Consider the following 13,676-nt stretch of genomic DNA (forward strand, 5'->3'; position numbering starts at 1 on the left):
GTGTCCCGGGAGCCTCTCCCAGCTGCTGGAGGCCGCTTTTCCTCCAGCCCAGCTCCTCTGCCCGTGAGCGCAGCGCTCATTCTGCAGCTCTGCAGCGCGTTCAGAGGCTGGAACCGATCGGTACCGGGAATTTCCCGGGGGCACCGGGTACGCTGGAGCCCCGCGGCCGGGCGGCAGCAGCCGCAGCCCGAGCGGGAGCACGAAGGTTCTTTGTGCCGGGAAAATGAAGGGCTCATTTACTGCCCGTGTTGCTGTTTGATGCTATCTCGGCCCACGGGGTGTTTACAGCCCCCGGCCGGGCCCGGCGCGGAATCGGGGCAGGAAGGGGCGATGCGGGCGCGGAGCCGCTCCACCCCTCGCCGTGTTTACCCCAAATAAACCGCGGGGCCGGGGCCGGCCCGCACCTTAAAAGCGCGGGCAGGTGCGGGGCCAGAGGGGACCCGGCAGGGGTGGCCGAGCTGGCACATGCTGCAGGTGGGGCTCAGCCCGCCCCGCTGCCCCGGGGGCGCGGCCGCCGCCTTGGCCATGGCCGAGGCGGCCGCGGGCGAGGAGCCGGGCACCGGGCCAGGTGAGTGCGCCGAGCGGGACCCGCCCGTGCCGGGCCACGGCCGGGGGACGCGGGGGCCGGGGCACGGCCGGGTTCCTGCCCCGAGCCCCCCGGCTCGTCCCGGGCCGGGCAGAGCCGGAGTCTCCGTTCAGCATCCGGGGCCGGGGCACCGGCGCTCGGGTGGGCTCGGGCTGATGCTCCTCGGTGCCCGGGCAGGGAAGCGCCCCGAGAGAGGAATCTGGGGTGAATTTGGGCTGCAAACCGCCCCTGACCGACCCCCGGTGATGTCTCAGCCTGGCTTCTGTGGCCAGCAGCCCCCGTGACTGTGCCGGGCTCAGGCTGTGTCCGGGACAGGAGTCGGCCCGAGCGGCTCCGGATCCAGCAGCTCCTGCCCTGAACCGGGCTGAGCCCGGCCCGCTGCTCCTGCTGGCCTCGGGCAAGCGCCAAACTGAGCTGGAGAGAGAGAGCCAGAGCCGGACCCGGCCCGGGACCCTCCCGATGTGCCGCCACGGGCTGTCCCCCGCGTCCCCTTGGCTCAGTGCGAATCCATCCCTGGCCCGCAGCAGCCGAGCACAGGCGCGGTACAGACATCCGAGAGTTAATGAGTGCGCTAATTGGCGGTGTCCCCGGCCGTTGGTGAGTGCCCAGCGGAGCTCACCCACGCGGGGACAGCTCCCCGCCCCGGCAGGGCTCGGCTCAGCTCTCCCGAGCCCCGGGGAAATGCCGCTCCCGTCTCCCCCGGCGGAGCTCGGAGCCTGCTCTGCCCAGCGCCGGGCCGGCGGCTGCCCGAGCCCTGTCCCGGGGCCGGGAGCGTTGGGAGCGGCGAAAAGCCCCTCACGGTGTGAGAAGCAGCCCTGACACCCAGCTGGGACCTGGCCCCACACTTCTCCGGGGCCCGGAGCTGATGGGAGCGGGAGAGGACAAAGCTCGAAACGCTTCCCTTTGCGGGGAGAGCAGAGAAAGGCAGGACGTGGCTGTGAGATTGAGAGCGCCCCGAGGCGGGTGGAGCGCTGCTGGCGGGGCGGTGAGCGGCGATCAGTAAAAGCTCTTTGTCCCGCAGAGGCGCTCGGCTCATCCCCGGTCACCATCGTGGTCACGTCCGAGGCCGACACCTGGGACATCGACACCTCGGCGGGCCGGGGCTGCGGGCCCTTCGTGGACTGGGACAGGATGCCGGAGCCGCAGGGGCCGGCGCAGGTGCCGCGGGACGTGCTGGGCCGGCCCCCGAAGGAGCTGAAGCGGCTGGCGAGGGAAGGCTGCTGGGCCGGGAGCCACGCGGGCCGGGCGCGGCTCTACCCGCGGCTCATCCAGCGCGTCTCCTGCCGCCTCGTCACCCCCGACGCGCTCGTGTACCGGGACGTGGCCGGGCGGCTCTTCGGGAAGCCCAGCGTGAGCTCGCACCCCCTGCCCGAGTTCCTGGAGGGCTGCCCCGTGCCCACCTACTGCCTGAGCCCGCACGGGGTCACGGCCCTGAAGAAGATCCTCATCTGCGTGGGCGCCCTGTTCCCCGACATCACGCACAGCCCGCTGCTGCCGGCGCTGGCGGCGCTGCTGCTGCACTACAGCGAGGACGAGGCGCAGTGCTTCGAGAGCCTCTCGCGCCTCATCGCCAGCAACGCTCCCCACGCCGCCTACATCGACCAGTCCTTCCTGGCCCACCAGGCCTCCTGCATGACCTTCGGGGACCTGGCCAGCAAGCACTGCCCGGCGGCTCACAAGCTGATCGCCGGCGCCGCCGACAACGTCCTCGAGGTCTACTCGGAGTGGCTGTCGTGGCTCTTCCCCGGGCTGCCCTTCGGCTACGCCGTGCGCGTGCTGGACGTGTTCCTGCTGGAGGGCCAGAAGGTCCTGTACCGCATCGCCCTGGCCCTGCTGAAGCAGTTCAGGCTCTCGGCGGCCCCGCAGGGCTCCGACGTCAAGGCCGAGCTGCAGGCTTTCGTCAGGAACATCGCCGAGCACGTCAGCGTGGACAAACTCCTGGAGAGAGCCTTCGGCATCCGCCTCTTCTCCCGCAAGGAGATCTGGCTGCTCCACATGGCCAACAGGAAGGCCTTGGTGGAGAGGGGCATCACCGTGGTGCAGAGGAGGTGAGCAGAGCTCTGCGCTCCCCAGCTCTGGGGCTGAGCTGGCAAAATGGGAGCTCCTGTGGAGAACCCACGGGGGAGCTGCAGGAGCCTCCCACAGCTGTGGCTGTGCTGGGCCCTCGCAGCCCCTGGGGGACCCTGTCAGGGGACATGGCACAGCCAGAGTCAGGGACCCTGTCAGGGGACACGGCACAGCCAGGCCTGGGGACCCTGTCAGGGGACACGGCACAGCCAGAGTCAGGGACCCTGTCAGGGGACACGGCACAGCCAGAGTCAGGGACCCTGTCAGGGGACACGGCACAGCCAGAGTCAGGGACCCTGTCAGGGGACACGGCACAGCCAGGCCTGGGGACCCTGTCAGGGGCACGGCACAGCCAGGCCTGGGGACCCTGTCAGGGGACACGGCACAGCCAGGCCTGGGGACCCTGTCAGGGGACACGGCACAGCCAGGCCTGCGCGTGTTGGCACAGAGCTCACGGTGCACAGGGCAGGGCAGAACCTGCTGCAGGGGCTGTGCCCCGAGAAGCAGAGGGCCCAGCCCGGCCTGATGTCCCTCCCCCCAGGCCGTCCTTCCACCTGGCCGTGGACATGCAGAAGTTCAGCTCCAGCACTGTCACGGCGCAGGAGATGCGCCTCGTCTGGTCCTGGCTCCCCGAGCGCTTCTCGCTCTTCCCCCCGCTGCTGCTCTTCTCCACCTGCGAGGACGGCTGCAGCCTGCAGAGGTGAAGCCTCGCCTGCCCCGGGGCCGGGCACGGGGGAAACCTGGGCAGGGCTGGGTGCTGGAGGGAGGAGCAGCACAAGTGACCTGGGCCACCTCTGGGGCTGCTGGGGACCCTCCCGGGCTCGATTCGGGGTCCTGAGGGTGGCTTAGGGCACAGGGCAGAGGCTGGCCCGGATGGCCACTGACGCCTGGGCACCGCCCGGGGCACAGGGAGCCCTGTGGCTGCGCCAGGCAGGGATGTCCCCGAGTGCCACGCTGTGCCAGGCACGCTGTGAGCGGCCAGGGACGGCCAGCACACCCTGCCCAGGGCTCCAGCTGCCCCCGAGCCCACCCTCGTCCATCTCTGCAGGTTCTACACGTGCTGTGAAGGCTACGAGCCCACGGTGCTGCTCATCAAAACCACCGAGGGGGAGGTGAGCGTTTCCAGGCAGGGCTGGGGAAGGGGACGGGCTGGGTGACCCCCCTGGCACTTCTGGGAGCAGCCAGGGGCTGTGTGGTTCCTGTCCTGCCCCGCCCCGGGTCTGTCCCGGCTCCCAGGGCAGAACAAACTGCGCCTTGGCCACCAGGACACCCCTCAGCCGGGGGTGCCGGGGAGCCAGGAGGAGAGGGTGAGGGGGAGAGGGGCCACGAGTGAGACTGATCCATCCCCGGGGTGGATCCCTGGGCTCTCTCCCAAGGTGTGTGGGGCCTTTCTCTCCTCCGACTGGGCCGAAAGGAAGAAGAGCGGAGCCACATCGGGCTTTTTTGGGACGGGGGAGTGCTTTGTGTTCACTGTAAGTCCCGCTTTGTGGCCGGCTCTGTCCCTTCGTTGCTGTCCTGCCAGGACACGCCGTCCCTTCCCTGCCCCGGGTGCAGAGGCGGAGCAGCAGCGGCGCCTTCCCCCAGGGTGGCGCGGTGCCCCAGGGGTCACAGGTGTGTCCCGCTGCCCAGGTGCGCCCTGAGGCAGAGAGGTACGAGTGGGTGCTCATCAAGAAGCCGGAGCTGGCCAAGGCCGTGCCGCGCTCCCGGCAGCGCTCGCCTTCCCCCGCTGCCGAATCCCCGCTGGGCTCCTCCCGGGACGGCCGCAGCTCCAGCCCCAACCACCTGGCCGTGCCCTCGCCGCAGGGCAGAGGCCGCCTGTCCCCGTTCCTGGCCATCAGGCACTTCCTGCTGCCCTCCAAAACGGCCTCCATGTTCATGTCCGGCTCCCGGGACGGCATCGTTATCGGTGAGGGGGGGTCGGTATCGGTGAGGGGGGATCGATATCGGTGAGGGGGGGTCGATATCGGTAAGGGGGGATTGATATCGGTAAGGGGGATCGATATCGGTAAGTGGGGGATTGATATCGGTGAGGGAGGGTCGGTATCGGTGAAGGGGGATCGATATCGGTGAGGGGGGGGTCAATATCGGTGAGGGGGGATCGATATCGGTAAAGGGGGATCCCTATCAGTAAGGGGGGATCCCTATCATTAAGGGGGGATTGATATGGATCAGGGGGGATCCCTATCATTAAGGGGGGATCCCTATCGATAAGGGGGGATCCCTATCGGCTCCCAGGAGCTCCGGTTGGGGCTATCGGGTTGAAGTCCGGGCAGGCGAGGGCAGCTCCCCTTCCCCAGCCCAGGGAGCTCCTCCCGAGAGCCCCAGGAGGGCCCCAGAGCCCGAACCCTGCCGGGGCTCGCTGCCCGGGGCGGGAGCGCCCCTGCCCAGCCCTTCCCTCCCTCCGTGCCCCGGGGCCGAGGGTGGCACCGGCCCGAGCCGCGCTGCCCTTGCAGGCGGAGGCGGAGGCCAAGCGCTGTCCCTGGACGCCAGCCTGCTGCGGGGACGCACGGAGCACTGCGAGACCTTCGACAACCCGCCGCTCTGCCGGGAGAACTTCCAGGTGCAGCTCTTGGAGGTGTGGGGCTTTCAAAGAGCGTAGGTGCCGTGGGGACACCGCCGTGTGCCACCCCCGGCACGGGCACGGGCACGGGGCCCTCCCCGCGCTGGCACCCCCGGCCGGGCTGGGGCCGCCTGGGCGGCTGCTCCGCTCTCCGTGGTCCCTCCACGGCCAGAACGGAGCAGAGCAGAGCAGAACGGAGCAGAGCAGAGCAGAACGGAGCAGAGCAGAGCAGAACGGAGCAGAGCAGAGCAGAACGGATCAGCCTGGATCAGATCGGATCAGACCGGATTGGATCAGCCCTCGTGGTGCTGCGGAGAGAGGCCGAGGCAGTGCCAGGGCCGGGACTGCGGGCGCTGCCCCTGGGGACATTCGAGGTCCCCTCCCGCAGTTTAGACCCGGCCCATTCCACCCAGTCTGGCCCAGTTTGGGGAGCCGGAGGGAAGGGCAGCCAGGCTGGAGCTTCTCACACCTCCCTGGCCTGGCTGCAGCGTGGGGCTCAGCAAACAGGGACAGCACGGGCAGATCCTGTGGGAATTCTGAGGCCAGGTTCCAACACCGAGCTCCAGAGCTCACCAGAAACACTCTCAGATCTGCTTCCCCCTGGCCCCAGCCCAGCTCGGCCCCTCCGGCCACCCAGGGGGTTCTGCAGCCTCCGTGGGGATGCAGGAGTGCCCGGGACCCGCCAGCACCGGCAGAGACTCTCCTTGTCCCTGCCTGGGGTTTGGGGGTGCCCGGGCTCTGCCGAACCTTTGCCATGCTGAAAGGGACCCTGAAAGGGATCCTTTCTTCCTGCCCCTTATTCCATTGCTGAATAAAGTTCCAAACTCTTGGAGGATTCCAACAAAGTCCAGCACAAGGACACGGTGGGGGAGCAGCAGGGCCGGGAGGCGGAGGGGACGTGTGATGGGGCATAAAGAGATGGGGGAGCTGCTCCCACTTCCCTGGAGAGGGTCAGCACCCCAACCCCTCACCCCCTGGCCCCACAGCACCTCAACCCTTTACCCTACAGCCCCAGGGCAGCCCACTCCTGCCACCCCCCACCCATTTCCCTTGACTTTGGGTCTTTACTGAAATCCAAGGAAACTTCAGCCCCTGTGTGCTCTGGAAAGAGCTGGAATATCCCCCAGCTCATCCCTTTGGAGTGTTTCTGCTCCTTGTCCCCACAGAAGTGTCTCAGAGCAGCACAGGGACCTGCCTGGCTCACCTCTGCTGCCTGAGCAGCGTTCTGGGCTCCTGCCAGGGTTGGCACAAAAAGAGCAGCCCAGGGGTGGCTCTGAACAATGGGGAACAATCCGTCCCTGCAGGGCTGGGTCATCCCCTGCCCCCCGAGGTGAGGGACAATTGGCCACTGCCTCGTACCACAAATGGCTACAAAAAGCACATTTTGTGAGGCTCAGAGCTGATTCCCCGGAGATCTGGGGGGGTGTGGGTGCCCTGCTCCTCCGGAGGGCCGGGCTGGGCCGTTCCCACGCTGGCACAGGACGGGGGCAGCGCCGAGGGGCTGCCGGGGCTCCGGGGCAGTTACACTGTAACAGAAACCGCTCAAAGTGTCCCAACCACCCCGTCCCAGCCCAGAACCGACTCCCACAGGGGCTGTCTCGGGGAGAGGAATGTCTGCTGATGATTTGGGGTGAGGGAGGAGAAGAGGAGATGCGTGGGGTGGGAGTAACAGGCGGTGCCTCCAGCCTCCTCCTCCTCCTGCTGCCTCCAGCAGACATCTCTGCTCAAAGCCAGGACTGTGGAGCAGACAAACGCTCACCTTTCCCTCCTTCTCCTCTCCCTTCCTTCCTCCCTGCCCTCTGCCCTCACTCTCACGAAATGCAGCTTCCAGAGCCTTGAAATGGGAAGTCCACGGGCCCCTCGTCTCCTTGCAGCTGGGGAGAAGGTCCCGGTATGTTTTTATCTCCCACCACTGCCAGATCCATTGGCATCCTTCCCATTTCCCTCTCCAGCCCCGTGCAGAGGTTCCCCTCCCACCCACCTGCTGCACACACAAACGATTCCTTGTCACTACACTGCCACCAGCTCCTCGTGGAACCGCGTTTAATGTCCCATGGCAGAAATTTCCAACTGGAGCAGAGCCCTCAGTGCCACAGGAGGGGATTTGCAGATGTTTTCTTCCAGTCAAACCCACAGCATTTATCAAAACAAACGTGTTTCCATCCTTGTTTCCACACAATTTAGTCCCTGGAATTGCTAACCCTGGGCCGAGGGCTGGTTTTGTTTCCCCCCTGCAGAGCTGGGTGATTCCTCAAGGCACCTCTGGACTCTTCCTTGGAAGTGCAGCAGGTAGTGGGCATGGAAAATCCCCCGTGGTGCCCTGCAGAGCAGAGCTGCCCTGGGCTCACAGGGTCTGGCTGCTCCAGAGCGGGGCTGGACATGGGCACTGCCCGTCCCAAAAAGGAATTTCCTCTCCCTGGAGGGGAGCTGGGCCATGCAGCCCCCCCGGGACCATCCCTCCCTCCCTCCCTGGGGGATTGTTTTCAGCACTTTGTTGTAATTTATCTGAAAAATACAATCCCAGAATGGTTTGGGCTGGAGGGCACCTGAAGGCCCACCCAGTGCCACCCCTGCCATGGCAGGGACACCTCCCGCTGTCCCAGGCTGCTCCAGCCCCAGGGTCCAACCTGCCAGGGATGGGTGCTCCAAAGATGTGTTTTAGTGAGCAAATATCACCCTTTGTCCCTAAAACCTTGCTGACACTGGGAATTGTGGGCCCTGGCTCCCCACGAAACACTAAACCTGGAATCCACAGCCCCCCACGGGGAGTTTATCTCTAAAGAAAGGTTTAGGTCTGCTGGGGGAGGGAAAGATGTTTATTGAAAATAAGTCGGGTCAACCTTAAAGGAACTCTGCCTTCAGATACAGGAGAACGTGTTCATTCCCTCGGGCTGATCTGAAGATTCCTTTGTTTCTGTTTTGAGAAGGAGTGGCAGAACACTTCAGTGGGTGATGATGATGCTCCCTGTTTTCCACCCACGTGGAATTATCTGTACGTGCATTTCTGTGCGCTCTGTAAATACTGGGATAAACAGCAAGACTGCTTCTGATCCCCGTGGCAGCTGAGCAGCTCCCAGGCTGCCCAGGCAAAGGGGGATGCACCTCTGGAAATGCATTTCCAGAAAGGGGTGATTTGCACTGGAAGAAAATTCAAATCTATATTGAAAGGAGGTGAGCTGGAAGAGTTCACAGGAGAGCAGAGCAGGACAAAGAGCAAATATTCCTGCAGGGGAAGGGTGGGCAGGCGGGGTTCCTGATGGTGTTTTTATTTATAATCACACTTCAAAGCAGCGGGCTCTTGCTGCAAGGAGTAAATAATGAATGGAGATATTTTTAACCTCCTACACAGCCTCTGGGTTTCATCCACGAGAGGATGGCAGCAGACAGAGCACTGATGGGGCTGCCTGGCTGCTGGGGACACGGGAGACACCCGAAGGTCTCCGTTTGCCCCAGGGGACCCAGAGCACAGCCTGGGCAGGACAGAAGGACAATGATGGAGTTAAAGTGGAAATCAAACCCTGGGGAACTCTGAGGGACCGGGCTGGAAGAGCTGGGGGCGATCACCTGGGGGAGAGAAGGCCCCAGGGAGAGCTCAGAGCCCCTGCCAGGGCCTGACGGGGCTCCAGGAGGCACTTGGGAAACAGAGGGAACAGAGGGGACACAGGGGACAGAGGGGACAGAGGGAACAGAGGGGACAGAGGAGACACAGGGAACAGAGGGGACAGAGGAGACAGAGGGGACACAGGGGACAGAGGGAACAGAGGGGACACAGGGGACACAGGGGACACAGGGGACATAGGGGACACAGGGGACACAGGGGACATGGGGGACAGAGGGAACAGAGGGGACAGAGGGAACAGAGGGGACACAGGGGACACAGGGAACAGAGGGAACAGAGGGGACACAGGGGACACAGGGAACAGAGGGAATAGAGGGGACACAGGGGACAGAGGGAACAGAGGGAACAGAGGGGACACAGGGGACACAGGGAACACAGGGGACAGAGGGGATGGAGGGGACACAGGGGACAGAGGGAACAGAGGGGACACAGGGAACAGAGGGGACACAGGGGACACAGGGAACACAGGGAACACAAGGAATACAGGGGACACAGGGCACCCAGGGGACACAGGGAACACAGGGAACACAAGGAATACAGGGGTCACAGGGCACCCAGGGGACACAAGGAACCGTCTTCCCCCTGTCCTGCTCCTGGCTTAGCTCTGCTGCTCTCCTGCACTCAGGGCTGTGTCCCGTGCCCTCCTCCAGGGCCCTGGCAGGCTGCAGGGCCGGGTGGCAGTGCCTGCAGGCTGCAGCCAGCCCGGGCTCTCAGGTGCCACCCGTGTGCCATCTCCTCTGGGAGCTCCCCAGGGGAGCCGTGCTGTCACCCTGCAGCTCAATCCGTGGATTTACTGCGGCTCTGGTACCTCCACCTGGGGAAGGGGGGCTGGTTCAGAGCCATTTGAAGGCCCTTTGTGTTCCTGGCCCAATTTCTGGCCACGGCTCCCCGGGAGCTGCTGCTGCAGGCCCTGAACTCTGCTGGGCACCGACCCTGCTTCAGCTGAAAAAGGAGCAATTGTCCCAATTCCCGCAGTGATTGTCCCACCCTGCCGAAATCAAAGGATACCTGAGTGCTCCCCTGCCTGTGGGGAAAGCAGGAGCAGGTTGAGGCAGTGGAGGCAAGGTTTAGGTTAGAAATTAGGAAGTATTTTACTACAGGGCTGAGGAGGCCCAGGCACAGAGAGGCTGTGGACTGGACATCCCTGTAAATGCCCAAGGCCAGGCTGGACAGGGCTGGGAGCAGCCTGGGACACTGCAAGGCGTCCCTGCCCATGGCAGGGGTGGCACTGGAGGAGCTTTAAGGTAATTTCCAACCCAAACCATTGTGGGATTCTCAGATTCCAGGTGCTGCCAGCCTGGTCTGGAATTCCCCAGATTTGCACAAGCAGCTGGAGCAGGAGCTGTGGGGTTGCTGCTCCCTCAGCCTCTCAGGAGATCCTTTTCCTTACAGCTGAGGTCACTTTAAAGCACTTTTACAATTAGAGAAGAACCTATTCTTGTATTTCCTGTCATGCATTTACCAGATCCCCTCAAGAGCCCCCACAGCACTGAACAAATGGGTCTGACTCCTTCAGGGGGACCAGGGGTTTGTGCTCCTTTCAGATTGTGAAGGATTCCCCACTGCTGAGAATCACCTTGGCTCTGGGTACAACACTTCTGTGTTGTCACTGCCACCTTTTCCAGAGGCTCCTGGCACAGCCTGGCTTGGATCTGCTCCCTGTTGGAGGATCTGCTCCCTGTTGGAGGCTCTGCTCCCTGATTGTTGGAGGATCTGCTCCCTGTTTGTTGGAGGATCTGCTCCCTGTTTGTTGAGGATCTGCTCCCTGTTTGTTGGAGGATCTGCTTCCCCTTGGAGGATCTGCTCCCTGTTTGTTGGAGGCTCTGCTCCCTGTCTGTTGGAGGATCTGCTCCCTGTCTGTTGGAGGATCTACTCCCTGTTTGTTGAGGATCTGCTCCCTGTTTGTTGGAGGATCTACTCCCTGTTTGTTGAGGATCTGCTCCCTGTCTGTTGGAGGCTCTGCTCCCTGTTTGTTGGAGGATCTGCTCCCTGTTTGTTGAGGATCTGCTCCCTGTTTGTTGGAGGATCTGCTCCCTGTTTGTTGAGGATCTGCTCCCTGTTTGTTGGAGGATCTGCTCCCCGTTGGAGGCTCTCTCACCCTAACTCCCTCTCTCTTTCCTCCCCCCCTCTGCCCTGCCTTTAATGAATGACTTGTTGTGTAAATTCAGTCTTCTGTGTTTATTTTAATTTGCCTGCTCCTGATTAAGGAAAAAATTCAGCTCCAGCTCCTGGCATTTGCTGGGAAGCTCTTTCGAGCCAAGCTTTTAACCCCACGTTCCCAAAGGAACTCAGGGGTGCTGGGGCTGCTTCTTTTGCTGGGTCCAGTTTCGTGCTCTCTTCAGGGACCTGGCTCTGGAGAGAGCAGTCACTGCTGGAAATGCCTGAGTGTTTCCAGCCTGGCACACTCAGGTTCCTGGGCACTGGCCTCATTCCTCAAACAGGCTCCAAATGTCCACAGCAGAAGTGCTCATTACTAACTCAGTATCACATCTGGGATTAAAAGCAACAGCTCTCAAGTGCTGTTTGTGTGAAGATCAGTGCAGGCAGCAGCCTGGGAACTGATGCACGGGAAGGATTTCTCTCGCAGGCATTGGAGACCTGGGAGAATTCTGTCATCAATTAAAATGCAGCAGAACAGAATGCTGCAGCCCTTAATGCTGAGGATCTCAGATGTTTTAGTTAATGGAGATGATTTATCTCTACACCTGCACTGACAGTTCTGGAAGGCAGTGGTGACTGCCATTTAAAGGTGTCATTGCTTGGTTTTCCTCACGTGTCACTGAAAGCATTTCCAGCTCACAGCATAGCACAGCACAGGGGGATCCTTTCAGCCTGTGCCCCTCTGCTGTCCATTAAACACTGAACAAATCCTCTCCCTTCTGCCTGAAAATCCCTGCTCTCACTAGTGGAGCCTTCAGCTCAGGAATCCAGTCATTCCATCCTCTCCTCCCTCGGAGCCCCTGGTGCTCTGAGCCACAAGCACTGCAGCAGGTTCCACAGGCTCTGCAGCAGGCAGGGGATCCAGGAGCAGCCACTGGAATGTGGGACAGGCTGGCAAAACCTCCGTGCCTGTGTGGGGAAAGAGCAGGGAGCCTGTGCGAGCCTCCCAGGGGTCCCAGGGAGCTCTGCCACTGCCAGCTCCCCGTGGGGCAGAGAGTGGAGGTGCAGAAGGGACAGGCCTTGGAGATCAGGGCTCTGCCCTACCTCAGCAGAGCCATTCTGTCCCCACGGGTCACCCCAAACCTGTCACTGCAGGAGGGGGAAGGTCCAAGGACCCACTGGAGAGCCAGAGTCCTGTGTTGGTGTGGCTGCCCACAGAGCCACGTTCCAAAGGAGACAGAGGCCATTCCCTCCCAGGCTGCAGCTCTGGGTGCCTCTGTCACCTTTCAGGCTCGTGCTCAGCTTGGCAGGACCTGTTGCCCTGTCCCTCCAATCACATCCCCATTCCTGCGGGCATATCCCTGTCCCTGTGGGCACTTCCCTGACCCACCCTGCACATCCCTGTCCCTCCCATCTCATCCCTGACCTTCCCAGCACACCCCTGTCCCTCCCGGCACACCCCTGTCCCTCCCTGCACACCCCTGTCCCTCCCTGCACACCCCTGTCCCTCCCTGCACACCCCTGTCCCTCCCGCCACATGTCCCCGTGCCACCCGTGCTGGGCGCTGCCCTCCGGCCCGGGCACGCCGGGTCCCCGGGGAGCCCCGGGGCGCTGGAGCGGCCGTGGCCCCTCGGAGCCCCGCAGGCACACCGAGAGAACCGAGCCGCTCCTGCCGGGCCGGGCCGGGCCGGGCTCGCTGCTCACGGTCCGCACGGTGTTCATTCACCCCTGGGACCCCCCCGGGTGAGGTCCCTGAGCTCCCCCAGCCCCGCCGAGCCCCGCAGAGCCCGGCTGAGCCCAGCTCAGCGCTGCTGGGTCCCGGCTCAGCTCCCCCTCCTCACGCCCCGGTCGGCTCCTGCTGCGGGATCGCATCGTCCCAGCTCGCAGGATAATGGGTGGAGGGAGCCAGGAGGCACCTGCTCGGTGAAGCGCCGGGGATGGAGCAGATGCATTAAACCCGAGTGGAATTGCTGCGAACAAAGTGCAGGAGTTCTGCAGCTCGGGGTTATCTGCTGCTTTCATTGCAAACCAGCGGAGCATGGCCAGCTCCATTCATCAGCCTGAGCCTTGCCGAAGCAGAATTTCCCTGTCTCGATGCTGTCCCTCCTCAAAGAGACTCCCAAAAAAGGCAGGCCCCATGCATCTTTCATGGGGCACTAAATAACTCACTCTGCTATCTATAATTCAATCCGAGCTGCAGAGTCTGAGGAGGGATGGGTTCCAAGGGGGGGAGATTTCTCTGCCTGCCTGGAGCCCAAAAACTGCTGCAGGCAGGGAGGGGGCAGGAGGGGCAGGGAGGGGCAGGGAGGGGGCAGTGCCAGCCCAGGCCGGCGCTCCCAGCCCCGCCCGGGCTCCCCCAGCTGCCCCCAGGCCGGGAGAGGATGGGGCTGTTGAAAGCACATTTCCACTCCACAGCACAGATGTTCCCAGCCCGTGCCAAGAGAGCGGGAGAGGCTCAAAGAAAGCAAACATTGTCCCAGGGCAGAGCACAGCGAGCAGGGAGGAAGGTTTCTCTTTTCTTTGCTGTTATTATTATCCCGATGATTTGGCAGCGTGGAAATGGATTTCTCTCGGGCCTGAGTCAGTTCAGCTCAGATCTGTTCAGGATTTTATCCTGAAATCCAAGTGCCTCCCTGGCACAGGGACTCATGTCCACGCCCAGGGCTGTCTTGTCCCCGTGTCTCCCTAATCCAGCCCAACCCCTCCGTGTTTTCATACCCATCCCGGCTGTCTGGTGTCCCGGG

At 63.1% G+C, this 13,676-nt stretch overlaps 1 protein-coding gene across 1 annotated transcript; it reads left to right on the forward strand.

Moving 5' to 3' along the window:
* Window positions 1–465: 465 nt before the first annotated feature.
* Window positions 466–5,252, forward strand: LOC311161084 (TBC1 domain family member 24-like; the record flags this gene model as incomplete). Its single annotated transcript, XM_084218369.1, has 7 exons — window positions 466–568; window positions 1,608–2,634; window positions 3,195–3,353; window positions 3,702–3,765; window positions 4,030–4,125; window positions 4,283–4,559; window positions 5,107–5,252. The coding sequence occupies 7 exons, from the start codon at window positions 466–468 to the stop codon at window positions 5,250–5,252; spliced, it is 1,872 nt and encodes a 623-aa protein (XP_084074495.1).
* Window positions 5,253–13,676: the final 8,424 nt, after the last annotated feature.

The sequence above is a fragment of the Fringilla coelebs genome (assembly GCF_963513975.1).
Source record: "Fringilla coelebs genome assembly, chromosome: 19".
Classification (NCBI taxonomy): domain Eukaryota; kingdom Metazoa; phylum Chordata; class Aves; order Passeriformes; family Fringillidae; genus Fringilla; species Fringilla coelebs.